At 43.0% G+C, this 27,914-nt stretch overlaps 1 protein-coding gene across 2 annotated transcripts in view; it reads left to right on the forward strand.

The window, feature by feature from the left end:
• NPR3 (natriuretic peptide receptor 3) overlaps positions 1-27,914 on the forward strand; it is a 164,407-nt gene that overhangs the window by 114,035 nt on the left and 22,458 nt on the right. For both annotated transcript variants that reach the window (XM_029579193.1, XM_029579189.1), the window contains exons 4-5: positions 2,873-3,008; positions 10,798-10,892. In XM_029579193.1, the coding sequence (XP_029435053.1) occupies positions 2,873-3,008; positions 10,798-10,892 (231 nt within the window). The remainder of the gene's footprint in view (positions 1-2,872; positions 3,009-10,797; positions 10,893-27,914) is intronic.

Raw genomic sequence — 27,914 nt, forward strand, 5'->3', positions numbered from 1 at the left:
TTCACTGCAAGTCTTCAAAAAACACCTCAAAACATGGCTATTTTTAAAAGCTTTCCCACCCGACACATAACCCGCCCAATCGCACCATCCACTCCATGCCCCCTCCACAAGCATCTCGCCCCACACCTTTCCCTCCCTACACAAGCATCTCACACCACCCTTTCCCTCCCTATCACTACCTTCCTCCCACACATCCCTTTCTCTCCCCTCCCCCCTCTACACTCCCTGCTCTCCTTACCATAATTTATCCTCATCAACAAGCCATTTATGTACATATGTTATATACTATAGTCTAATGTTCCATGTACTCCTGTTAGTTCTGTTAAAACTTGTTATATTTATTACCATGTTATAATGTAAAATATTCTTGTTATATTTATTACCATGTTATAATGTAAAATATTCTTATATCTATTTAATACCATGTTATAATGTAAAATAGGGCTGTTATCACCCTATTCCTTTAGTTATCTGGAAACCGATGTGATATCTCGATCGAATGTCGGTATACAAAATAAATAAATAAATAAATAAATAAATAAATAGCCAGTCTGCTCCCTAATCAAGCCCCTGCCCTCATGTCCTTCCAGGAATGGAGGGGAAGGGTTGGACTGGGGTCAGACAGAGCACCTCAAAAAAGAGCTGTGCCTTAGACCAGTGATTCTCAAACTTGCCCGCCAGTGCATGCAAATCTATCTCATGCATATTCATGCTAGATATCCTGAAAACATGACTAGCTGGGGATCCCCCAGGGCAAGTTTGAGAGCTACTGCCTTTATCCTTCTGCTCCTTACTTTCTAGGGGGCCGATGCAATACAGTGTGCTCAGACGAGCGCACTGTATAACTCACACTCCGACGCGGGTTAAATGGGCGCTAATCCACCCCCTAATGCAATAGGGGGATTAGCGCCTATTTAACCCACGTCGGACGCGGAGTGAATGTAATGGCGCTCATCACATGCAAATGCATGTGAATGAGGCTATTACTATTTCACTCCGCATGCAACAGAATTAATGTGCATCTCAGGCGCACATTTATCGCTCAGCTATTAACGCCTGCCTGGAGCAGGCGTTAATAGCTGAGCGCAGGTAAAGGAAGTACAGAAAAGCAGAAAAAACTGCTTTTCTGTACTTCTTAAGTAAAAAAAAAATAACTCGGCAGACCGCTGTTTTATGAAGAGCGACACCGGTAAACTCTGCTTCGGTTTTCATAACCGGCCATCTGCCGGTAATGAAAACGGAGTTTATCGGCGGCCATTTTCATTACTGGCAGACGGCTGGTTATGAAAACCGATGTAAAGTTTACTGGCGTCGCTCTTCATAACCGGCAGCCGCAGCGGGGTCACGTTAGCAAGGAGGCGCTAAGGTCGCACAAGCGACCCCAGCACCTCTTTCCTAGCGAGACCCCCTAATTTGGGTATTGCATGGTGCCCCCCCCCCTTGTGGGCACAATGCGCATGTTTGGAAAGCAGGTGCTGACTTTTCAGTGCCCGCTTTCCGCGCTTTATATTGCATCGGCCCCTAGGGGTGAGAGGAAGACAGCACTAATTGTGCCTAGTGGTGATAAAAATTTAAATCTATCACTGATTGTATCTTAATAAAATTGATAATCTTTTTAATACAGTTCCTTGAAAAAATACAAAAGTCCCAAAGTCATAGTAACATTTTTGCAGAATAGCTAAAATCTATGATATATCCATTAACTTCAATATTTAGAGGGTAATGTCATAATAACCTGCACAGGGCTAAATTCTGCAGGTACTTTGTAGCTTGAATTTTCAACACGGACTTATTCACTTTTAAAATTCATAGGTTAGCCTGTGTACATATGCCCAGAAAGTTGGCGGGTATAACTTTCTGCATGTACGTTTACAGGCGTACTTTTCGAAATTGAAAGTATGTGCAGAAATGCTTTCCCTACCCTATCTATCCCACCCGAGCAAGTCTCTTATTAGTACACACAAAATGGGATTTCACATGCACTTTTACATGCACAACCCTCTAATTGATTTTCAAAGCACCAAGGGATTTTGTGTGTAAATCACTTTGAAAATCAAACTCTAAGGGGTAGATTTTAAAAGGAGAGCGTGTGCGTCCATGTGCCTGCATGTTATAAAATCTGTTGGCCGCGTGCACATGTGTGCCGGATTTTAAAATCTGCGTATGCATGTGTGGGCGGCGCACACGGGGGGGGGGGGGGCGGGTGAATTTTAGTAAATTACTCGCGACGACACAAGCAGGCCCTCCCTCAGTTCCCTCCCAGTCATCTCCAATTAAGAACCGGACTGGGAGGGAACTTTCCTATCCTTAACTCTACTCTTTCTACCTCTTCCCCTCTCCATCCCCTCTCCCCCTAACCTAACCCTACCTATCCCCATTTTTTTGGGGTTTTTTTACTTACTTCTCTGACGGAGCAGAAGCAGCTTCCACGCACTGACCTGCTGCTGGCGCGTGCTTCCCCAGAACAGCGGCTAATGGCCGCTGTCCTGGCCAGCCTCCATCCTGCCCCACCCCTCCCTATCCAGACCACGCCCCCGGCCAACCCCTTTATCAGGGCCTGGCACTTATGCGCGTATTGGGACATACACACATATGTCTCGATTTTTCCCCGCCCGGCCCTTTGAAAATTCGCCCTTTAGTTTATGAAATGGTTAAAAAAAATCCATCAGTGAATCATTTCATTTTGTTTTGTTTTCTGTCTGAGTAGAACAAAGTAATTCTCCCAAATGTTCTTGCAAGCAAATGTTCAACAAGCAAATGGTATGAAAAATTATGGATACAGTTTTCTTCCAGCTTGTAATATATAATTCCTGGAAAAAAGAATTCATTTTGCTTGATGTATTGCTTAAGAATATTCTAATTTCACTTCCAGGTGAACATGTTTGTTGAAGGATTCCATGATGCCATTATCCTGTATGCCCTGGCCTTACATGAACTACGGAAAAGTGGCCTTGGCAAGAAGGACGGGGAAAAACTTGTTCATCAGATGTGGAACAGAACATATGAAGGTACTAGATGTGTATTCAATAATTAAATACCATGCATTCATATGCCCGAATTTTAAAAGCCCTGCGCACGTAAAATTTGGGGGTTACCTGCGTGGCTGGGCCCCTCGCGCACCATGTGCATTTTCGAAAGGTTCCCAGCCACGCGTGTAACACTTGATACGCGCAGAAGTGCCAGGCCAACTAAAAGGGGCGGGCCAGGGGCGTGATCTGGGCAGGGAGAGGCAGGGGCAGGCTGGGACAGCACCATTAGACGCTGTCCTGGGGAAGCGCGCGCAGGCAGCCAGCGCATGGAGTTTACTTCTGCTCTCAAGGAGCAGTAAGCATTAAAACAAAAAAATTGGGGGTAGCTAGGTAGGGATTGGGGTTAGGGTGGAGAGGGGAAAAGGTTAGGAAGGTTATGTAGGGGGCTAGGGAAGTTCCCTCCCTTATAGATTTTGATATAACTGAACAATTAGCAGAACAATTATTTTCTATTTGAATCTGCTTTTTATTTGCAAACACGTGGAATTCCCATGGGTCCGCCCCTAGCTCCAACTACAGTGAATTTATACATGACTTACTTTGAACGAAATGTGATTTATAAATCGGATTGCTGGAAGCATATCATTATTTGGCGGCGGTTTATAGATGACATTTTATTCATATGGGAGGCAGCAGAAGATTTATTAAAACAATTTTGTGAGTGGATCAATACGGTGAATTTGAATTTGCAATTCACAGTACAAGGTTCAGAGCAGCAGATAACATTTTTGGATGTTCAAGTGTGTGTGGTGAAGGCCAGCGTGCACAGGTTACGCCTGCCAGAGGCAGGCATAACTCTGTGGAATAAAGTAGTGGGGGGGGGATTTAGATAGGGCTGGGGGGTGGGTTAGATAGGGGAAGGGAGAGAAAGGTGGGGGGAATGAAAAAAAGTTTCCTCCAAGGCCGCTCCGATTTCGGAGCAGCTGTGGAGAGAACGAGGAAAGCCATCAGGGCTCCCCTTGGGCTCGGCGTGCACAAGTGTGCACCCCCTTGCGCACGCTGACCCCGGATTTTATAACATGTGCGCGGCAATGTTTGTAGATTTAAAAAAAAAAAAAAGTAGCCAGAAGCTAGAAATAAGCTAGGAGCACTGTATACCTAAGTAAAAAGGTTGAAAAGTTCAATTCAGTTACTCACCTTGGAAAAGTGTTGAGATAGTGTGATTTGGTTTGATTTCAAATGGCTCATCACAGCCTCTAGTTAAAAATAATACATAAATAGATATATCTCCTGATATATTCAGGTCAAATAAACTTGCCTAAAGGGGACCTTGAGGGACAAGGGGCTTTGGGGAAAGGATTTAGAAACTTTTGCTTGCAAAAGCTCTGCACCTTATCCTTATCCTTCTCCCTGCTTTCACCATTTCTCTCACATCCCTCCTCCATAGTCCTCTCTTTTCCCCAGAAAACCTCTCTCCTTCTCTGATTTCCTCTCTTCTATATGCTGTTCCTACCCCCCTGCAACCAATCCCGATAAGATCAGGATCCCTCCCACAATCTGCTCTGTCCTTCCCTGATCCCCAGTACATCCTATCCTGTCCTGTCATCCTCTCCTGGTCCTGCATCACCACCAACCGATAAATGTTTAGTAATAATTTTGATTTTTAGTCCGCATTTCCAAATAAAGCTCAAGGCAGTTTACAGCATTATTAGTAATACATCTATAATGAATCCCTGTCTCGAAGAACTTACAATCTAAAAGGTGAATTTTAAAAACTGAATGTGCACCAAAATCGAAGATGGGCATGCATCTGCCACTTGCGCATGTCCACACAATTTTATAAGACAGCCAGTTGTGCGCGCAAGGGCCGATGCGTGGATATCTGGTATCGGCTAAGAAAGGGACGTGGAATGGGTGTGGCCATGAGATGTGCACCCCAGTAACTACGCGCCTTGATGCCTGTCCAGGTCCAGTACCGCGTAACTTTACTTCTGCTCTGGGTGAGGTGTAAGTCTGAAAAATAAAATTTACAGGCATCTGTGAAGTGTTTGAGGAGCATGCAGTAAATGGAGGGAGTGCAGACTAGAGAACCAGGAGAGTTTGGAGGACCTAGCTGTACACTGGGGAGACCTGGTGGACAAACTAGTGAAACTGGTCATTGGCTGGATTCATGTCAGTTATAAAATGTCCTCACTTGTGCATCTGTAAACCGACTTATGTTGTTGGACACACACAAGCTTAAAATTAGCTGCACATTTTCGCTCACCTAGGCTATTTTATAACATCCCCAGGTATGTGCGTACATGTTATAAACTTCCCGCGTATCTGGGTCCACGCCGACACTCACGTGAATAGGTGTTCCTGTGGGTGCCAGAGGCAGTAGGGGATAAAATAACATGTCCAAGATTACGAGTATGGGGAAGTTGGATTTGAACCTGGTTCTCAGTCCATTCCATTAACTGTAGGCCACTTCTCCTTTTTAAATTATTGTAACTAATATTTTTAAAAAGTGAATTCCAAAATTAAAACTTAGAGACATGTACAAATGTGCAAATATCTGTGTGCATTATTTGCAAAACAGTGCATGCAATTTGTCATCTGGGGCACATATATAAATACTTCTGTGCCCTATTTTGAAAGAGGTAATTAAAAAAAAAATTGGAAACTACCTCATAGAGGTATAATATTTTTTTTCAAAATTTGGCTTGCACATCTAGTTTTGAAAGTAGTTTAACTACAATCTAATAGTTAATTAGATGCTTTGCATGGTTTTGCATCACAAGAACTTATTAACTTTTAATATGAATAAAATGTATGTGAAAAACTGAGAATAACTTTCAAACAACTGTTTATGGCGGAATATATGAGCACATATGGCTACGAGCAGATATACACACATATTTTATAACCTGCGCATATGATACATGAACCTTTCATAAAAAACGTGCCTCTGTACCCTGCAACATACACACATATGTAGGCTTACATGTGAATACATGCAGTGCATTGAAAACACGTATATGAATGCATTGAAAGCTCATACTTTTTCTACCTATTTTTAAAATATACACATGTAAAATATATATGCGAAAGTAAATTAGGACTTACTTGCATAAGTCCCCCAATTTTAAAATATGCGCACGTCAATGAAATTGACCAGTTTACCAATTAGTCCACCAATTCTCCCAGTCCTTCTCCAGGTCATCAAGACCTTCCTGGTTGTTGACTCTGAACTCTCCCCCGGTTCACCCAGACCTCCCACCCAATCAGTGCTACATAATTTATTTATTTATTTAAAAAGTACTTCTTAATCGCCTTCCTGATTACATTTCTCAAGGCGATTTACAACATAATCATTACATTAAAACAAGAAAACCATGCACTCAAAAGACCGATAATAAACACATTTAATATCCTTTACGCCAGATAATTAGCAGGTGTAAAATTATATAAGTAAGTTGACAAACGTTTGAGTGTAAGCATTGAGTGCATAGCTCCGCTTCAGCCCAGAATGCCCCTAGACCACACACAAAAGTGAAAATACACTTGTATTTTCAACTTTTATAAATGACGGAATATGCGAGTAGATGCTATTTTCACGTATATGTGTTAAGTTTTGCACACATACAAGCTAATTTTAAAATGAGCAAGCATGCGCTCATACACGCGCATATTGGCATACGAGTAGAAGAGTAGTAGTACGAGGAGTAGTAGTACGAGTAGTAGTAGAGTATGCTTGAATTTCAAATCATGCATGCACTTGCATGCATATGATTTAAAATATGCCTACCACATAATTTTAAGAGGTTACTCAAGCAAACCTACTTTGCACATCTTCCACAGGGCATTTTAAAATATGCTCGCATGAGGGATATTCCCAATCTTTCAACTTATTCTATCTGTTTGCCCTGTCAATTTCAAGGTCATACAGACCTTGCATGCCCCCCAGTTGACCTGAACCCCTCACCCTATCGGGTAAGCCCAAGATCGCGAGATCTGCCGACTTGCTCCTCATCAGGGGCAGCAGTAAAGTTTTGCGGCTAACAACCTGCCATGTGCTGCAGCCTCTGGTTTTAAAATACGAAATTACACACGTAACAGTTGGGCCTGCCCCGAAACGCTCCACTTTTTTTCTGCCCCTTTTCCACCCCGTTTTTATTACGCCTGCATTTATATATATGCGCTTAAATTCTGGCTTTTAAAAAATGTATTGCTTGCATGCGGCCCACATACTTGCATATATGGCCTTTTAGTGCAAGCAACGCTTTTAAAATTCGGTCCATAATGTTTTCAAAATGTATCCCATGTGCAAAATAAGATTCATTGTTGAACACGGAATACTTTGAAAATGCTGTTTTGGACATGAAACCAAAACACCAAGTAGTGCATGCTATCGCAAATAACGCCCTCGACGTGGTGTTTTAATGCATGATCTACATTTTAGTCCTTTGATCTCATAATATCTCATGTCACAGTATAGGAGCTATGCTCATATGACTTTAGTTTTTGATTTTTTCTTTTTTTAGTGTTGTGCCTTTTTAATGATAGGTTACAAATTTTAACTAATAGATCTGAAATTTCATTTTTGAGTTCCTTCAGAACCCTTCAGAGCCCCTCAGCTGTGTCTTCTCCAAACTGAACAGCCCTAACTTCTTTGGCCTTTACTCTTAAGGCAGCTGTTCCATGCCCCTTGTCATTTTGTTGCCCTTCTATGCACTTTCTCCAGTGCAGCTATATCCTTTTTGAGATGTGGTGACTAGAACTGCAAAGAGTATTCAGTATTCAAGGTGCGGTCCCACCATGGAGCGATACAGAGGCATTATGACATCTTCCGTTTTATTTGCCATTCCCTTCTTAATAATTCTAACATTCTGTTTGCTTTTTTGATTGCCACAGCACACTGAGCTGACAATTTCAATGTATTATCCACTATGACGCCTAGATCTCTTTCCTGGGTGGTAACTCCTAAGATAGAACCTAACATTGTGTAACTACAGCAAGGGTTATTTTTCCCTATATGCATCACTTTGCACTTGTCCTCGTTAAATTTCACATGCCATTTGGAAGCCCAATCTTCCAGTCTCGCAAGATCCTCCTGCAATTTATCACAATCCGCTTGAGATTTAACTACTCTGCATAATTTTGTGTCATCCGCAAATTTGATCATCTCACTCGTTGAACCCCATTCATTTATAAATCATTTTATCATTTATAAATATTTTAAAAAGCACCAGTCCAAGTACAGATCCCTGAGGCACTCCACTGTAGTGTTTACCTTTCTCCACTGTGAAAACTGACCATTTATTCCTACTGTCTATTTCCTGTCTTTTAATCAACTTGCAATCCACAAAAGGACATCACCTCCTATCCCATGACTTTTTAGTTTTCTTAGACACCTCTCCTTCGGGACCCACAGGGGACTGCTGGGTCCCCTGTGGGTAGTGGTAGAGTTGGAGGGAATGACAGTGGTACTTACTGCTTTTCCTCAGTGGTGGCCAGGGCTGCTATAGCATCATGAGGGGCCAGGCCCTTGTAATCATCTTCTGCCTCTTTGTCCTCTGATGTCAATTACAGTGTGGTATCATTTGTGAAGAGATAAAAAAATATTGTGTATCATTTTATGTTCTCAAATGCCCCAGGGAGTGATGTGTATAGTCTTATAGGCAGTTAGAGGGCATTCTTTTTCTGAGAGAGGTGTAGGTGAAGGGAAGTGCTCCTAGCTGCAGGACACCTGTTTCCTATAGGTGGTGGCAAGGCCATATATTGTTATTGAGTTTCAGAAGCTTCAGTTCAACAGTATTGTACTAGATGGTGCTTAGCTAGTGATTTCAGCTGAGGTAGACTTTCTGTCAGGGTAGTTAGCATTAGGATGTGGTCTACATTATAAGATGTCAAGGGCCATGAAGTAGAATCTAGTGTATGGGTTTCTAAGATAGGGGGGCATAACATGTTATAAAATCGGGCATACATGTGTGCGTGCCGGGTAGTGTGCGCAAATGTATGCCCGCGCACAGGTCTTCAAATCTACCCCTATGTGTGAGAACATCTGTTTGTGTATGTGTGAAAGAGTATGTGTGAGAACATCTGTGTGTGTATCTGTATGTGAAAGAGCATGTGATTGAGAGAGCTTGAAAGTGTGTGTATGAGTGCATATATATAAGAAGAGAAAGTTCACCCTCCCTGACCATTGCACTAATCCATGGCAATCTCAGGGAGACTAGAAATAAAAAATTCCCAGGTATGGAACGCGGGGATTTTATAAATCCTTGCTAGTTTTTATTATTGGATGTTATTTGATGTCTGCTATTTTGAAATATTATTGATGGCAAAGAAATTTTATAATTTTTATATGAGCTTTTAATTATTGGCTGTTCTATTCATCAGCAATTTTGAAATATTATTTTTATGTAGTATGTTTTTACTATTATGACTGATTGTTTATTTATACTCCTTGTTTTTATTGTTTTGAAGAATATTAGTTCTATTTTGTTATTGTTGCAGTTTCCAGTTCATTTTTTGTCTACATGTTTCTGTTTATACTTTATGGTCTCTTTATTCTGTATTTGGTGAGAGGCTGTCTGTGTTCTGCATGTGAAACTGAGGTTGAGATATTCTGCTATTTTATGGTTCCTGTGTAGAGAACTATAGCAGATTGGTGTGTTCTGTTTTCCTAATAGAAGGTGCATTGGTGTTTAGGGCCTGGTATAATATTTGCTGTGTTGCCTTTTCATAATTAGGGTTTTTACTGTTTGAATGCTGACAGTTAATGTTCTTTTAGTATGGGAGGTTTATTATCTTGTAAGTATAATTCAGTTTTCTCTGGGCTTGTTGAGGGCAAGCCCAAAGTCAGCATGCATTGCAATAGGCCTAATACCATATACATTACAAGGGTTTTGCTTTTTCATAGGGTTGTAATATTTTGATATTTTTATCTTACAAGACTATACTTTCAATGTCCTTTTTAATGCAAAATTGATTATTTTAGATGAAGAATTGTTAATTGTGTGTGGTGAGGGGAAGTAAAGTTCACCTAGGGTGCCTAATGCCCTTGAACTGGCTCAGAAGGAGTATGCCACAAACCCCTCCCCCCCCCCCCCCCCCCCCCCCACACACACACACACACCATTCGCCCATCTCCCACTTCTCCGAGGGAAAATGCTGGGGAAAAGGTGGGAGGCAGATCTTGGGAGTCGGGCAGGGTTGCCAGCTTCCTAGAAAGATTATGACTGATACTCTGTTTGTCATTCCTCTGGGTACTCTGACCACTTCTGCAGCTTTTGAAATCATCAAAAGGGCCAGACTACAAAGAGACCACCTTCGCCCCTCTTGATAAATTGACCTGTACCGTGCCTTGAGGGGGAGGATGGGGGGAAGCACCACTTAATCCCTTGCCTCAGGCAGCAGATTGCCTTGAGCTGCCCCTGCATGACAGCACCACTTCAGCCTCCACTGAAACAGGCAGAATGTATTAAAACTGAAATCCACAGTTTTGCAGAAACACCCGTTACCTGCAAATGATCTTTGTACCTTCAGTTAAATAATTTAAAGAAGGGTGAGTGTGTAGTATCTATTTGTACTAGTGTGCCATACTCGCAAACTGGGTTACATTTTTTACATTAAAGAGGGAGTAAGGTCAAGAATTTAGGAATGCAGACGTTGAGATGGAATTACGATTTATTTTGGAATGGCAACAAAAATGCTAGGAGACTGATGAGATTTCCTCTTGTGTTAGTATGTAAAAATCTGTTGAGTAGTTTTCTTGTTTGGTTTGGCCAAAGCACATATTATACCTGATTAATTATCTAATTCCTTACATGCCATTCTTTAGGTATTGCAGGGCAGGTTGCCATAGATGCCAATGGAGACAGATATGGGGATTTCTCTGTGATTGCAATGACCGACCCAGAAACAGGAACACAAGAGGTAAGGATGTAAACCTTTTGCTTTTCTTTCTTTTTAATGTTTATTATTATTATTATTATTACTATTTAATTACATCAAAATACCTCAACATATAAGTAGAAAATGCAGTAAGATCAATGTGTACAAAACAGAGACAAAATTCTCTCCAATCATGGAGAAAAAACCCAACAGTTAATGCCTTATTCAGCCTAGTATAAGTCCTCAATAATAAAGAAAATCCAAAAGCAAGGATCACAATTACGATAATTAATAAGAGAGACTGAGGAGGAGAGAGTCAGCTGCCTTGCCTGCCAGGTGAGCCCTGAATCGCCAGGGAGTTCTTCTCTTCTACCACGCAATGGTTTTCCTGTCCCTGGCAGCCTCGGGCATGTGACATCATCAACCCGGGACACCAGGAGGGACCAATAAAATCTGACCCGCAGTGCGCACATTCAACACCAGTGTGCGGCCAAAGCCACGCATGCCAAAGAGGCACTTAGCTTGAAGAACTCCCTGACGTCTTTCCATTGTTTGTTTTAAGATCATTTATTTATTTTATTTATTTTACGGGTTTTTTATATACCGGGGCACGTAAGTAACATCACCTCGGTTTACATTCAAACCTTAATTCAGCATAGAGCTTTACAATATAACATTATAACTGAAAGAATACAAATCCATATAAAACATTTGAAGTAAGTTCTCTCTTTCAGCAATTTTCCTCTTTGTTTGCATCCTTCCTTGGGTCTAATGGGGAAGAAGAGAAAGGGAACTGTTCATTTTCCCCCTACAAATCCTTCAGTTTCCTCTTCTTCATCTCAACTGATCATTGAGGCTCTAAAACATGCAACCTTTGAGCTTCAGTATTCCCTCAGGGTTGACTCAGTCTGGCATGAGTTCTCATGCCGCGTCTTCAGGGAACTCCATCTCCTGTGGTGGGGGAACCTGCTTTGATGGAATTTCAGGACTCTGCTTGGGTCACTAATGATTTTTTAGTGATCCCAGCTTTGGGCAATGTTACGTCTGCCAATTATCTTGATAGACCCACAAAGATTGCATTAGAGACACTTTGGACTGCTATTAAGGGTTAGAACAATCTTTAGGGTCTAAATTTGAAAATGTGAGTGCAGTTGTTGGCCGTATTCAAAATCAGCAATTTCGATCAAGCAATTAAGGAGAGTACATATGTATTTCTGTTTTAGAAAAGCAGTGTGAGGCATTGGGGAAATGTGATGTGGCTTTGGTTAAGGGTCAAGAATTTACTCAACAAAGATTAGAAGCTTTAGAAAACAATTCTAAGAAACTAAACTTGAGAATAATTACGTTTCCCAAGTCTATTCATTGTTCTCCTTTTGAATTGCTGATAAAATTCTATGTTGAGGTTCTTAAAGTACCTCAGGCTTCAGTTCCACCAATTACTAAGGATTTTTATTTACCATATAAACAGACAGTTCCACCTCTAGTAGTCTCCCCTTACAGTCTAATATTAATGTGGCAGATAATTTAACAGCTATGCTTCAAGATTCTCAGGTTGAAATACAAGGTTCTGCTACTCTACTTGTTGTATATGTTTTAGAGCCTGATCGTATATGAACTACGAAAATGTTTTTCCGTGCTTCCGATAAAAAGTTTCTTGGCCAAAAGCTGGCACTATTTCCTGACGTCGCTATGGTGACTCAACTGAAATGGAAAGTTTCTTTGAGTAAAAAGCAACATGTAATTGAAATAGGTGCATCATTTCTTCTTCAATTTCCTTGTAAATGTATTGTTAAATTAGGTTCACTTATATACCTTTTTATTGATCCTGATCAGTTGGAAGGATTTTTGCAGAATAGAGAAAGACCCTTGCTTGTTTCCTCTTAGATTAGCATTTCTTTTCTGTCTACGATAATAGCGGATTGTATAAATTGTTTAGAGCTCACTTTTCCTTTGTTTTTTTTATGCATTCAGGGGTAAATTTTTAAATCTTGAGATATGCGTGTGGCTAGGCCGCGAGCATGCCGCAGCCATTTTCAAGGGCCTGCGGCTAAGCGCATATCTCCCGGTATGTGTGGAAGAGCCAGTTTTTTAAAAAAGGGAATGGGCCCCGGGTGGGGCGGGGCTGGCCGGGAGAATGCCATTTAGCACTGTCCTGGTGAAGCACATGCCGGAAGCCGGCTGACGTGCGCAACTTACTACTGCTCCGGAGAGCAGGTAAGTATAGAAAAAAAACTTGTTAGAGGGATTTTAGAGGTCAGGGAGGAGAGGAGAAAAGGCAGGCTGGGTAGGTAGGGGTTTTTGGAAGTTCCCTCCCAGTCTGCTCCTTTATTCGAGTGGACTGGGAGGGAACTGGGGAAAGGCCCAGTCTGTTGCCGCATGCATTTTCTAAAATGCCCCCCTCTTGCGCGCGCTGATATAAAATTTGGCGTGCCTGTGCGCGCAGGTAGCTGATTTTTATAACATATGCGCGTTGGCGCACGCATCTTATAAAACCTGCGCATCAATGTGTGCGTGCCAGGAACTGTGAGCACATGGACACCTGTGCGGTTGTTTTAAAATTTACTAAGTCCCCTAATAGAGGTCTTATATGGATAACAATTTTTGTTTATGTATCTATTACCTCAGTGGAATTTTCTTATCTGTTGGTTGTCTAATCCATTGTAAATGTCAGTTTGACTTATAATTGAAGAATATCTGAAAATAAATACTTAAAAAGAAAAGATGATTAATAAGGAATTACATTCTTCCTTAACTAACTACAATTTTTCTGATGCAACGTATATGTCATTCCTCTCTTATCAAATAATCATTAGTGCAAGAAAAGAGAAAACATAGATTATCTACCATGATTTAAGATTAATTAAAGTAATGTTACTAATCTGAATTTATACCAAGTTGGTAATGCCACAGACACAAAAAAAGAGAGCTAGCTATTCTGATTCGAATGTTTTGATACAGACTGACAATTTGGTCAGGATCTCAAAAGATATGAACTACTTCTTTAAATTAAATTGTACATTTGCAAGGATATCTTAATGAAAGTTCTGCGTTAGTCTTGAAAACATCTTGTGCTCATGAAACATCTAGACACAATCACACTTTTTTGCCCCAAAACTGTTGCATCTATTTTCTGAAAATATTTTTTATTGGAATCCAGGCTCTATTTTATTCTAACACAAAAGATACTTCTACGGTGAACTTTCCTAGTGCAGAATTTACTGAGGTCTGAAATTTCTGAGAGCTTGAATCTTGGATTTGCAGCTTTAATAAGGGGGACTGAGGAGGAGAGAGTCAGCTGCCTTGCCTGCCCGGGTGAGCCCTGAATCGCCTGGGAGTTCTTTTCTCTTCCGCCCCGCAATGGTTTTCCTGTCCCTGGCAGCCCCGGGCATATGACATCATCAACCCGGGATAACAGGAGGGACCAATAAAATCTGACCTGCAGTGCGCTCAGTCAACGCCAGCAAAGAACATTCTCTGTTTCCTTATCCATCTCCACCCCTCTTCCCTTTCTTCAATCCCAAAACTTCCCTGCCTCTCCCTCTTTTTCTCCCATCCCAGATTCCTAATCTCACTCCAAACCAATCCAGTCTTCCCCAGTGGCGAACCTAAAGTATTTGGTACCCAGGGCGGATAATTCCTTTGACACTCCCCCCCCCCCCCCCCCAATATATAATTTTAAAATTTCCTAAACATCAGTGAAATATTTCAAAGCAGCAGACACATCAAATAACACCCAATAATTAAAAATAATAAGGATTTTTAAAATCCCACGTTCTCCATACCTGTCACCCTGAGATTGTCGTGGACTGGGGCTGTGTACACACACATACATGCTCTGTGAGAAACATAGGGAGCTTAAGTGTGTGTGTGTGAGTCAGACACACACATGCTTTCTCTGTCTCTCTCTCTCTCTCGCACGCACACACACACACACACATGCTTCCTCTGTATCTCTCACCCACATGCCTCCTGCCTCTCTCTCACACACACACGTACACACACACACACACACACACACACATGCTTCCTCTGTATCTCTCACCCACATGCCTCCTGCCTCTCTCTCACACACACACGTACACACACACACACACACACACACACACGCTTCCTCTGTCTCTCTTATGCACACACACTTTCCTTTAGAGGGCCCTGTGGTGGGAACTGGGAAGGCAGAGGAGGGAGCAGGCAGTCAGTAAGCAACACAAGGAAGCAGACACACATCTTCAATTTTCCAAGACCAACATGCAGCAGACAGGAACTTTAATATTTGAAGGCCGCAACGTTGAAATTGCCGCACAGGACTTGGAGATGGGCTGGAATTTAAGTAGACAGGAGTGGACTCGGAGAGATGGTTGGGGCAGCCCAAGACTTGCAGAGAAGGAGCCAGCAGCCGCAGGCTGTAGCAGACAGCAGAGAGGCATGCAGTAAAATCCACATCCAATGCAAGAGGCTGTGATTGATCACAGGACTCTCTGTAGACTCGGAGCAGAGGGCTCTGGCTGTAGTAGGTCGACAGAGCGTACACATGCACGTGTCATGCAGTCAGACACCGAAGATGAGGTGCAAAACAAATCACTGGCTGCAGCCAACCAACTGCTCTCTGCCCATCACGGTAGTGCAAGTTCGGAGTAGGTACTCGGCGGCGGGAGCCATGCCTGAGCCAAAGCAAAGGACAGGATGAAAGCCAGAGAGCAGAGCAGAGTCGGCAGGAGAAGCACATGCTCAGGGCAGGCAAAGCATGCATTTTACATTTTTTCTTCTGCAGCTTCCCTGCCAGATTGTATTTAAAAACAGCTGAGTGATGCCAAGAAACATTCCCAAGGCACCCCTCCCCTTGTTGTCACCTGGGGCAGACTGCCCCCCCCCCCCCCCCCCCTTAGTATGCCACTGTTCTTCCCCAGCTCCCATTCCCGGTTCTCCTCCCTTCCTCTCCCCATCCCTGGTCCTCTCACCTTTTTCTTCTCCACTCCCATGCCTGAGATCTCTTTCCCTCTACCAAATCTTGGGATTCCTTTTCTTCACCCAATAAAAAGGAAAACAAATTATACAGACTCAAGCAAAGTTTATAATGTAAAATAAAGGATGGAAATATCTGTCAATTTGTTTCAGAATTTTTGTATTATTTGCCACAGAATCTACCCGTGAGCTGCCATAGGAATCTCTGGGGCTGTTGTCCTGTGGAGATACCTCTTATACACAGTCAGCATGTATGCGTATATATGCTTAAATGCACTAACTGTCTCATGAGATTCAAGTGGTACGACAGTGACCTCAACGCTGAGACTGAAATTTCAATTACTGTATATTAGTTCTATCGATTGCTCAGGAAGACTCATAACTTTCTTCTTAAAGGATGCTTAATCAATCCCAGCCTCTATGATGATAATATGCATGACAATATTATTTTTTCTATATTTCCTGTACATGTTTGGGCTTTTCTTTATTTCCCTTCCTATTCTGATGAGGTGACAGAGTTCATGATGCAAAACCTAAGTACTGCAGTATATTATAGACCTCATAATACTGGTAATTTCCTCATTGATTCCTTTGAGCAGGTTCTTCAGATGTTGTTCAAATAAGATGGTGTAGGTATCATAGCATGGACAGATGATTTTTGCCTCATGCCCTTAGATTGCACTGACATCATGACCTGATCATGCTCAGTGCAATTTCCTCACCAGCATGTTCTTGTATGCCTGAAAAGGAGTAATAATATGAGGCTCATGATTAGGGAAATGAGGCAAAATAATTCATTCTGTGACTTGGAGCAAGACCTATGCCTTTTGTGGCTTCTCATGCAGCCTCTGCCCTAGCTTTCAACATTGATTATTTTTATTCACCAACATGACAGAAGAGCTTTTCACCAATGCATCCTTTAGAACCTCAAAATGGCTGACCTGACTGCTTAAATTTCGAAGGGAATCTTCATATTTGCCATTTTGTCTCTGAAACGTGTGGCCTAGTATATCATGCCGATGCTAAAAACACCAGCACTAGATAAAAATAAGCTTGGCTCTGTAGTGGCATGACTTATTCAGTCCTGGAGGAATAATCAGTACCTTCTGGTACTAAATTAATGATGGTTGGTACAATTCAGGTGATGATGCTAACTTGGGGTAATGTCCCCTTGGAGCTGATCTTATAGCTAGTGTCTGAATTAGACCACACCTGGAGAGTAAAGAATTGCAGCAACGTTTAGGGCTCTGGGAGGGAAATTTCACTGTCTCCCAAGCCTTAAAAATGGAGAAACTTTCTTCTCACCAGCTACGGCCTCAAGCCATTGCCAACCCTTTCATGAATCTTGTGATATATACATTTTTTTTTGGTCTCTGTCCCTCAGTTCATTCATCTTTTCCTCTGTCCATCTCTCTATCCTATCTTGTCGGTATGACTGCACCTTAAATGCTTTTCTATCTATCCATCTTTATTCCTCTTTCTCTCTCCAGTATCTTTTTCTTCAGTTCCTTTTTAAAATTCTTCTCTTGTTTTATTATTAGGGTATACTTAATGAAACTTGACATAAATAAAAGTGCAGAGGGTGGAAAGCAGACCCGCAAGAATTCACTGCAAGTTTTCATTTATAAAGCAGATCCTACATGTGACTGCTTAGTGATCTTCTTCTCTCTACTGCCAAATAAACAGTTGACATTTTAAAGTTACATACAATATGAAACACAGAATATAAAGGCTCATCTGGACTGCTTAATTTCCTTCCTGTTGCAGTACTGTAGAACCTACTTAATCTCGGGCTTTCCCTTCACTGTTAAGCACTGACTGTGCTTATTCCATGCTTTTTTGTGTTTTATCACTGCCTTTGACTCCACTGGGAGACATTGCCATCTATACAGCACTACAATTTCTTAATGCTGGTTCTGAGTCTGCCCCCTTTGATCTGTATGACTGCATGACTGGGTTGTGGTATAAAGCAGTGCGTAATGGAACAATTCTGGATGTGACAGATGAGCCAGAGGTAGGAAATACAGAAGACACCATCCTTCTGTAAGAACCCCCCCAAAACTGCAGCCAACAGACAAGTCAATGAGCAGGTGTAAGAGTTTGGTAAGAGATACACATAATGCCCCAGCTCGCCACTTTTTTCAGCCAGTAAAATGTACATGTGCAAAATGGAGAATGTGCGTGTACTCTTGGCATTTATAAAAATACATATCTGCCTGTACATGCTGCTGCTAACAGCATATATGCTATTTTTATGCATGAAAACTCTTTTAAAATTTACTCCAAATCATCCACTTTTCTCTTAAACATGTCCACTAATGCTGAAGATGCTATCTTTCTAGGCTAGGCAATAGATTGCATATTCAGGTGATCCTAAAAATAAAATAGGTCTTCCTTAAAATCAAATTTAATTCTGTGAACTTCAGAAGGAAACTCTCTTTGGCACAATGCATGTATTAAAAACAGCATGAGCAGTAAATCTGAGAGACTGAGATCATAGCCTGCCTTATGAGTAACATTCACTCCTGTCATGGTATATGCAAATCTAATCCATTTGGAGACACTACCTTAAAAATAGTTCTTACTAAAGTTGAGTACAATTTCTTTTTTATGTAGCTTCAAAGTATGTCCTCATCTTTTTCATTTTGCCAGATATAAACATATTATCTAACTAATCCACGTATTGCCCTTCCAAGTATTTGTAGAGAGTGATTATATCTTCTTTCCAAGTTAAACATTCCTAGCTGACTTATTCCTTCCTCATATGATAAAGTTTCCTAATTAATATCATTGTTACTCCCTGTAGATCTGTGGTATAGCCTTGGTAACAACAGATGGAGACAAAATCTCTATACCAATTTGTAGGTGCACTCTCACAAGTAGAGTAACAGCAAAATGCCTGCATGCACTTCCTCTTTTCATATGTGATACTTTATTTAATGTAGCTAGACATTGTGTCAGTATTTTTACTGGCATTACATTGGAGGGTTACCAATGTAATGCCAGTTTTTAAATAGGGATCAAGGGGTGATCCTGAAACTACAGACCAGTGAGACTGATGTCCCGTGCCAGGCAAAATCGTAGAAACTATCATAAAGAACAAAATTGCTGAACATATAGATATGCATAATGTAATGGGACAAATCCAACATGGATTTAGCCAGGGGAAGTCTTGCCTCACCAATTTGCTATATTTATTTAAGGGCGTAAATAAATATGAGAATAAAGGTGAGCCAGCTGCTATAGTGGATCTGGATTTACAGAAAGCATTTGACAAAGTCCCTCATGAGAGATTTCTTCGGAAATTAAAATGTCATGGGATAGAGGATAGTGACCTATTGTGGATTGCCAACTGGTTAAGAGAGAGAAAACAGAGAACAGGACTAAATGGTAAAATTTCCCAATGGAGAAAGCTGAATAGTGGAGTCCCCCAGGGATCTGTTCTGAGACCACTGCTTTTTAATATATTTATAAATGGCCTGGAAATGGGAACCACAAGTTTGGTGATCAAATTTGTCAATGTCTCAAAATTATTCAAAGTTGTTAAATCTCAGTTGTTGTCAACAAAGTTGTTGTAAGAAATTGCAAAAGGACCTTGCAAAACTGGGAGACTGTGCATGCAAATGGCAAATGAAATTTAATGCGGTCAAGTACAAAGTGATGTATTTAAGGAAGAGTAACCCAAATTATAGTTACATAATGCAAGGTTCCACATTAGAAGTCGTCATTCAGGAAAAGGATCTAGTTGTCATCGTTGATAATACATTGAAATCTTCTGTTCAGTGTACAGCAGCACAAGAAAGAAAAGAGAATGCTAGGGATTATTAGGAAAGGAATGGAAAATAAAACAGAGAATATCATAATGATTCTGTATCACTCTGTGGTATGACTTCATCTTGAATATTATGTGTAGTTCTGGTCACCACATCTCAAAAAAGATATAGCAGAATTAGAAAAGGTACAGAGAAGCATGACCAAAATGATAAAGGGGATGGAATGATTTCCCTATGAGGAAAAGCTAAAGAGACTAGGACTCTTCAGCTTGGAGAAGAGACAGCAGAGAGAAGATATGGTAGAGGTTTATAAAATAATGAGTGGAATGGAACGAGTAAACTTTAATTAGTTCTTTACTCTTTCAAAAAGTACAAAGATTAGGGGACACATAGGGCCTCATTTTCCAAGCCACTCGCACGGGATACCAGGATGGGGGCGGAGTCGGCCCCGGAAGAGGAGGAGTCAGGGCGTCACGGGGGCCGACTCTGCGCCGACACAGCGGATAGGTAGGTGCCTTTTCGCTGCCTATTTCGCTCCCAATAGCTACACCTCCTATGGTGGCGCTGTTGGGTGCGAAACCGGCAGCGATCGCACCACAACAGTGCGATTGCTGCCAGCTAGCGCAGGCCCGCCCCCCGTTTCGGCCCCCCGTTTCGGCCCCCCACCCCTCATCTTCTAAAGTATCGCAGGCCTGCGATACTTTAGAAAATGAGGCCCATAATGAAGTTAGTAGAAAATACAATTAAATCTAATAAGAGAAAATATTTTAACTCAACGCATATTTAAGCTCTGGAATTCATTGCCAGAGAATGTGGTTAAAGCTATTAGTGTAGCTGTGTTAAAAAATGGTTGGGACAAGTTCCCAGAAGAAAAGTCCATAAACCATTATTCAGGTAGAACTGCAGATATCCATTGTTTATTCTTGGGATAAGCAGCTTGGAATCTGTCTATCCCTTGGAATCCTGCCATGTACTTATGACCTGTATTGGCCGCTGTTGGAAACAGGATACTGGGCTTGATGACTCTTGATCTGACCCAGTATGGAAAGTCTTATGTTCTTATATTCTAATGACACCTAGCTCATTTTCAGTGCTTCTATAGCTAGTTTTCTTACCATCTAGGTGTAAACAGTACATTTGTTAACTTTTGCCAAGATGCATCGCCTTATATTTGTCGATGCTCAAGCTTATATTCAATCTGCTTGACCTGCTACCAATTTTTTCATGTCAACCTGTAACCATTTCCCATCCTCAACATTTACTGGACTTACTACTTATTTTGCTTTCCTCCACAATATATCATACTACATTTTTTAAAATAAGAAACATGGACTGGTTGGGATCCAGGATGGCAGAAGTACAATGTGCTCTCACTGCATGTTATGTGTCCCGGCCGTGGTAGGCCCGCACCCGGGCCTACTCACCCCAGGATCTCAGTCACAAGCTCTGGTTCACCTTCACTCGTGGCGGTGGGTAGCCGTCTCCATCCTCGAGTGCCTGTAGCCTCCTCTGCCGCTTCTGACTCCTTGCAGCTCCTTCCTGCACTTGGCGGGCCTCCCCACGCGGGCCGCAGAGTAATGCCACATCCTGCTTCCTGACTTAGGTGCGTATGCGCGCAACTCCCCGATTCTTAAAGGGGCCATGGCGGGAAAATAGCCCGTGGCCCTGGATGATGACATCACTGGGCCGTTGTAAAAAAGGCAGGGCCTAGCCTCTTGTTCCCTGCCTTGGCAACAGGTCTCCATGATTGCTCATGTGCTCATTGCCCTCTGTTCCTGGTTCCTGTTGTTGTTGTTCCTGGTTCCTGTCATTGTTCCTGGTTCCTGTCCCTGTCGTTCTTCCTGACTCCAGCTCCTGACTCTGTTCCTGATTCCTGTACTTGTTTGCTCCTTCATCTTCTCCTTGTCCCCTTGGACTGACTCTCTGGCTTTGACCCCTGCTTCGTTGGACTACACTTGGACTGACTCTCTGGCTTCGACCCCTGCTTCGTTGGACTACGCTTGGACTGACTCTCTGGCTTCAACCCCTGCTTCGTTGGACTACGCTTGGACTGACTCTCTGGCTTCGACCCCTGCTTCGTTGGACTATGCTTGGACTGACTCTCTGGCTTCGACCCCTGCTTCATTGGACTACGCTTGTATTGATCTCCTGGCTCTGACCTTTGCTCTGTTTCCTCGTACCTTGCTTGTTCGCCGCCTGCCCAGACCTCAGCTTGCCTTTCACTACTCTTCAGTTCCTACAGACTTGGCCTTTTAGGCTTTCACCTTCTATTACCTGGATGGCCCCTATCCTACACTGTTCCTACACTGTTCCTTTGGCATCCAGATCTTCGGAACCCTGGCTCGTCTGGACCTTCCCTGGTCCTCTGTCTCCTTTGCTGGTCCTTGGCGCACCCTTGCTACCACCTACTGGGAGTCGTCATACGGAGGCCTGCCTAAGACCAGCCGGCCCCAGCATCCAAGGGCTCAACCTGCTGGGAACAAGGGCTGGTATTGGCGAAGCTCCAGTCAGCCTCCATCTCCTAGCCTGCTCAGTCTCCATCTCCTAGCCTGCTCTGCCTCCCGACGGTGGGAACTCGTAGGGCTTGCCCTGCAGGTAGCATCAACCCTACCTCGGGCCAAGGGTCCACCACCAGCGCAACACCGCAGGCTCTGCAAGGCTCTTGCCTTGATTTTCAACTTTCTTTATTTCCTAGGTCAAGGCTTGAGTGTTCCCCCTCCGCACTCAAGTCTTGCCCATTGCTTTCCTATAGTCCTATTGATTGGTACTAGGGATGTGCAGAGGGAAACATTTTGTTTTAGTTTATTCATTTTGTAAATCACAATCATTTATTTCAAATGGAAAAAATAATTTGTTTATTCATTTTATTTGTTCATTTGTTTCCCATTAAAGTCAATGGGGGAAGCAATATTGCTTATTTGGGGCTCTCAAATTGAGGTTTTCGAATCATTTATAATGAAACTTGTGGATACACGTCATCAAAAAGGTGAAGACACTCCAGTGTATCAAGACTGTGACAACATGCTCCAAAAGTAGCATGAATAGCCCAAGGACTAACTATGGGACAAAATGCTATCAGCAAAAACAGCAACAAGAATGGTCAGAACACCTCCAAAAGTGGCACAAAGGGCATCAGTAATAGTGGTATGAACCCCCAAGATTGCACAAGAGAGACAAATCTGCACCAAGTGTGACATGAATAGCACAAAGCACCGTGAAGGGGGAAGAATGCAGCAATAGAGAGTCAAAGCAGGTTAAAAAATGTCATAAAAGACCTCAGAGCATCATAGTAGCAAGAACATCTCAAGACTCCAAATGGGTAAGGCACTAACCAATTGATATAAGGCCCTAGGCGGGGAGAAACCAAAGGAATTCCCTGGAGAGGAGGCCTGATGTCATTTCAGTTTGACATCATTAGGGGTAGTGGCTGGCTGTTCAGACTTGGAGTTGGTTTTCCCCGTTGCTGTTTCTAATCTCAGTCTTGTCAGTATTATCTTACCTTCCATCTCCTTACTGGAGGGTAAGATGCTACTGAATTCTCTTCAGCCACTAGTTGTTCCAATGTGAAAAGATTCAGGGAATCTAGTACACAATTCTTCTTCTGAATCAGTTTTTGCAAATACTGCTACCATTATTTATTATTTATTTATTTAACAGTTTTTTATACCGACCTTCATAGTAAATTACCATATCGGATCGGTTTACAGATTAACAAAAGGGAAAAACAACAAGAGTAACAAATCCACGTAAACGAAAGATAACAATAAGTAGGAATAAGTCAAAAATTACAATCAACAAGGGGAGAGAACTTGGAAGCTTGCAACAAGCTGGAAGGAAGATAGGCCGGTAAAAGAAATTTTACCATAGAAAGTACAAGTTAAAAACTTAGACGGTGTTTTAACCTTAATGACTCAGAGTCCATTTATTCCTTCATTGAAAAAATTATCTCAGAATAATTACACATACATAAAGGGGCGGATTTTAAAAGGAGCGCGGATAGCCTACTTTTGTTTGCGCTCCAGGCGCAAACAAAAGTACGCTGGATTTTAGTAGATACGCGCGGAGCCCGGCGTATCTGCTAAAAACCTGGATCGGTGCGCGCAAGGCTATGGATTTTGTATAGCCGGCGCGCGCCGAGCCGCGCAGCCTACCCCCGTTCCCTCCAAGGCCGCTCCGAAATCGGAGCGGCCTTGGAGGGAACTTTCCTTTGCCCTCCCCTCACCTTCCCCTCCCTTCCCCTACCTAACCCACCCGCCCGGCCCTGTCTAAACCCCCCCCTTACCTTTGTTGGGGGATTTACGCCTCCCGGAGGGAGGCGTAAATCCCCGCGCGTCAGCGGGCCTCCTGCGCGCCGGGACGCGACCTGGGGGCGGGTCCGGAGGGCGCGGCCACGCCCCCGGGCCGCCCCGGGCCGTAGCCACGCCCCCGGGCCCGCCCCCGGAACGCTCCCGACACGCCCCGAAAACGCCGCGCGGTTCGGGCCCGCCCCCCCGACACCCCCCCCCGACACGCCCCCTCCGAAAACCCCGGGACTTACGCGAGTCCCGGGGCTCTGCGCGCGCTGGTAGGCCTATGTAAAATAGGCTTACCGGCGCGCAGGACCCTGCTCGCGTAAATCCGCCCGGTTTTGGGCGGATTTACGCGAGCAGGGCTCTGAAAATCCGCCCCAAAGAGAATACTAAATGCATACAATGTTGAAATACAATGTCTGTATAAGTTTTATTGATCTCACAAAATATCTAATACATCCTATCTAGACACTTTAAAACTATCTAACCACCCCATCCATACAATCTCACACATTCGTACCCATTAAAAACATAATCATCTGTAAACATAGTGGGGCGGATTTTAAAAGGAGCGCGAATAGCCTACTTTTGTTTGCGCTCCAGGCGCAAACAAAAGTACGCTGGATTTTAGTAGATACGCGCGGAGCCGCGCGTATCTGCTAAAAACCTGGATCGGCGCGCGCAAGGCTATGGATTTTGTATAGCCGGCGCGCGCCGAGCCGCACAGCCTACCCCCGTTCCCTCCAACGCCCTCCCCTCACCTTCCCCTCCCTTCCTCTACCTAACCCACCAGCCCGGCCCTGTCTACACCTCCCCCTTACCTTTCTCCGGGGATTTACGCCTCCCGGAGGGAGGCGTAAATCCCCGCGCGCGAGCGGGCCTCCTGCGCGCCGGGCAGCGACCTGGGGGCGGGTACGGAGGGCGCGGCCACGCCCCGGACCGCCCCGGGCCGTAGCCATGCCCCCGTACCCGCCCCCAAAATGCTGCCGACACGCCCCCGAAACGCCGCGACGATCGGGCCCGCCCCCGACACGCCCCCCTCGGAGAACCCCGGGACTTACGCGAGTCCCGGGGCTCTGCGCGCGCCGGGAAGCCTATGTAAAATAGGCTTCCCGGCGCGCAGGGCCCTGCTCGCCTAAATCCGCCCGGTTTTGGGCGGATTTAGGCGAGCAGGGCTCTTAAAATCCGCCCCAGTGATACTATAAATATCAAAACATACACTTGTCAATGTCTACAATATCCCCCAATATATTGCACTATTTCATCACTGTTTCATTACAATAGATATAATTTCCCAATCGGTCAGTTCAAACGAAATTGACTGAGGGCAGATTACTCTTTAAATTGCTTCAACCTAAAATCATCAAGGTCTTCCAAATCAAGATGGACTTTCTCTTTTCAATCTGCAGTAGTCTCAAATTCCTTCCAGTCCACCACGATCAAACTCCTTCCAGTCCGACAAAGATCTTTGTTTTACCCCCTACCTGGGGCTTCCTCAGGGACTTAGTTAATGTAACAGCGTTTACTTTCCACACCTTGAAATACCAGTTTCTCAACACACAAATTTATTGTTTCAAAAACTCCATCTTATAATATCCATTATAATTTCAGCGTTAACTTCAAATTTCCATCTGTTTATAATTCACTGGAACCAACAGGTATCACATGTCAAAGAACGTCAACCATTATCTCAGAAGCAGAAATCATGGAGGAGTGTAGTCTTAGTTATGGGTGCTGTACTTCTGCAGCCCTTGCCTTTTGCTGTGGTATAATCCATTGAAGGCTAAATACTAAATGAGACCATTAATATAAAGAACCATAAGGGAATGGAAATAAATGTCCAAGAGTGCATGAAACCATTAAAGATAACTGTGTAAGCTCTGTGTAAAACATTGGCTAACCATGCAAAGACCAAGAATCGGTAGTTATCATGAGGGAAAGACATTTTGAAAGAACCTTGAAGATAGAGCAGAGGAGGAATCACTCTAAGGTACTAGGAGTGGCTTGGAGCAGCAGAAGCAGTGGCACTGGGGATTAAAATCAGAAATAGTAGGTGCAGAACAATGCAGCAAGAGTAATGAAAAGAAACAGAGAGTAGGATTAAATGGTCAATTTTTTCAGTGGAAAAGGGTAAACAGTGGAGTGCCTCAGGGATCTGTACTTGGACCGGTGCTTTACAATATATATATATATATATATATATATATATATATATATATATATTAATGATCTGGAAAGGAATACGACGAGTGAGGTTATCAAATTTGCAGATGATACAAAATTATTCAGAGTAGTTAAATCACAAGCAGACTGTGATACATTACAGGAGGACCTTGCAAGACTGGAAGATTGGCAATCCAAATGGCAGATGAAATTTAATGTGGACAAGTGCAAGGCATTGCATATAGGGAAAAATAACCCTTGCTGTAGTTACACGATGTTAGGTTCCATATTAGGAGCTACCACCCAGGAAAAAGATCTAGGCATCATAGTGGATAATACTTTAAAATCGTCGGCTCAGTGTGCTGCAGCAGTCAAAAAAGCAAACAGAATGTTAGGAATTATTAGGCGTGGAATGGTTAATAGAACGGAAAATGTCATAATGCCTCTGTATCGCTCCATGGTGAGACCACACCTTGAATACTGTGTACAATTCTGGTCGCCACATCTCAAAAAAGATATTGTTGTGATGGAGAAGATACAGAGAAGGGCAACCAAAATGATAAAGGGGATGGAATAGCTTCCCTATGAGGAAAGGCTGAAGAGGTTCGGGCTGTTCAGCTTGGAGAAGAGACGGCTGAGGGGGGATATGATAGAGGTCTTTAAGATCATGAGAGGTCTTGAACGAGTAGATGTGACTCGGTTATTTACACTTTTGAATAATAGAAAGACTAGGGGTCATTCCATGAAGTTAGCAAGTAGCACATTTAAGACTAATCAGAGAAAATTCTTTTTCACTCAATGCACAATAAAGCTCTGGAATTTGTTGCCAGAGGATGTGGTTAGTGCAGTTGGTGTAGCTGGGTTCAAAAAAGGTTTGGATAAGTTCTTCGAGGAGAAGTCCATTAATGGCTATTAATCAATTATACTTAGGGAATAGCCACTGCTATTAATTGCATCAGTAGCATGGGTTCTTCTTAGTGTTTGTGTAATTGCCAGGTTCTTGTGGCCTGGTTTTTGGCCTCTGTTGGAAACAGGATGCTGGGCTTGATGGACCCTTGGTCTGACCCAGCATGGCAATTTCTTATGTTCTTATGTAATGGCAGCGAGGACCCAAGATGTACACTGGGAACTGAGGTAGGTGGAAGAATGATATCAAAAGCCCAAGGCAAAAAGAGCAGCAAAGCAGCACCAGGAGTGGCATGAAGGGCGCAAGGGTCCATGAGAGGTGCAGCAAAGCATTGGAGTGCCAGGGCAAGACCAAGAATCACCAAGTACCGAAAGGAAGGTAATTTGAAAGCAACTTCAAAGTCAGCTGGAGAAGAGGCAGAACCATCAAAACATACCAAGAGTGGCTTGGAGCAGCAGAAGCAGTTGTGCTGGTGATTAAAATCACATACTGTAGGCGCAGAGCAACACAGCAAAAAATAAAAGTGGCTCTGCTTAACAAACAGTTAGAATGCTTGGCAGGGACACACACTGTCTATGACTGGCTTTCCTATGTAGTATAGTACAGTTGTGGAATACAATACTACACTCAGCAGCTTTCACAGTGTGTGGAAAAATGTTTTTAACACATTGTGTATGTATATTGATTCCATGTGTTCATACATAATTTTTGAGAAAGAAAAAACAAGTCTTGATGATGTTCACCGCAATCTGCCTCTGAAGTTAATAGTAGGTGCAAATTAGAAAACATGACAACAGCATACAGAGTTAGAGAGAAAAACAGAATGACATCAAAATCTCCAGTGTGTAGCATGCAGGTGGGGTATCGCAAGGCATCTAAACTCTTAAGTTGAAACATCAGGGGCATGGCAGCAAGGCCCTTAAGGTAGTATATCAGAGGTGTGACTGCAAGACCTCCAAGGTAGTACACTAGA

Source organism: Rhinatrema bivittatum, chromosome 1 (genome assembly GCF_901001135.1).
Source record: "Rhinatrema bivittatum chromosome 1, aRhiBiv1.1, whole genome shotgun sequence".
In the NCBI taxonomy this organism is placed as follows: Eukaryota; Metazoa; Chordata; class Amphibia; order Gymnophiona; family Rhinatrematidae; genus Rhinatrema; species Rhinatrema bivittatum.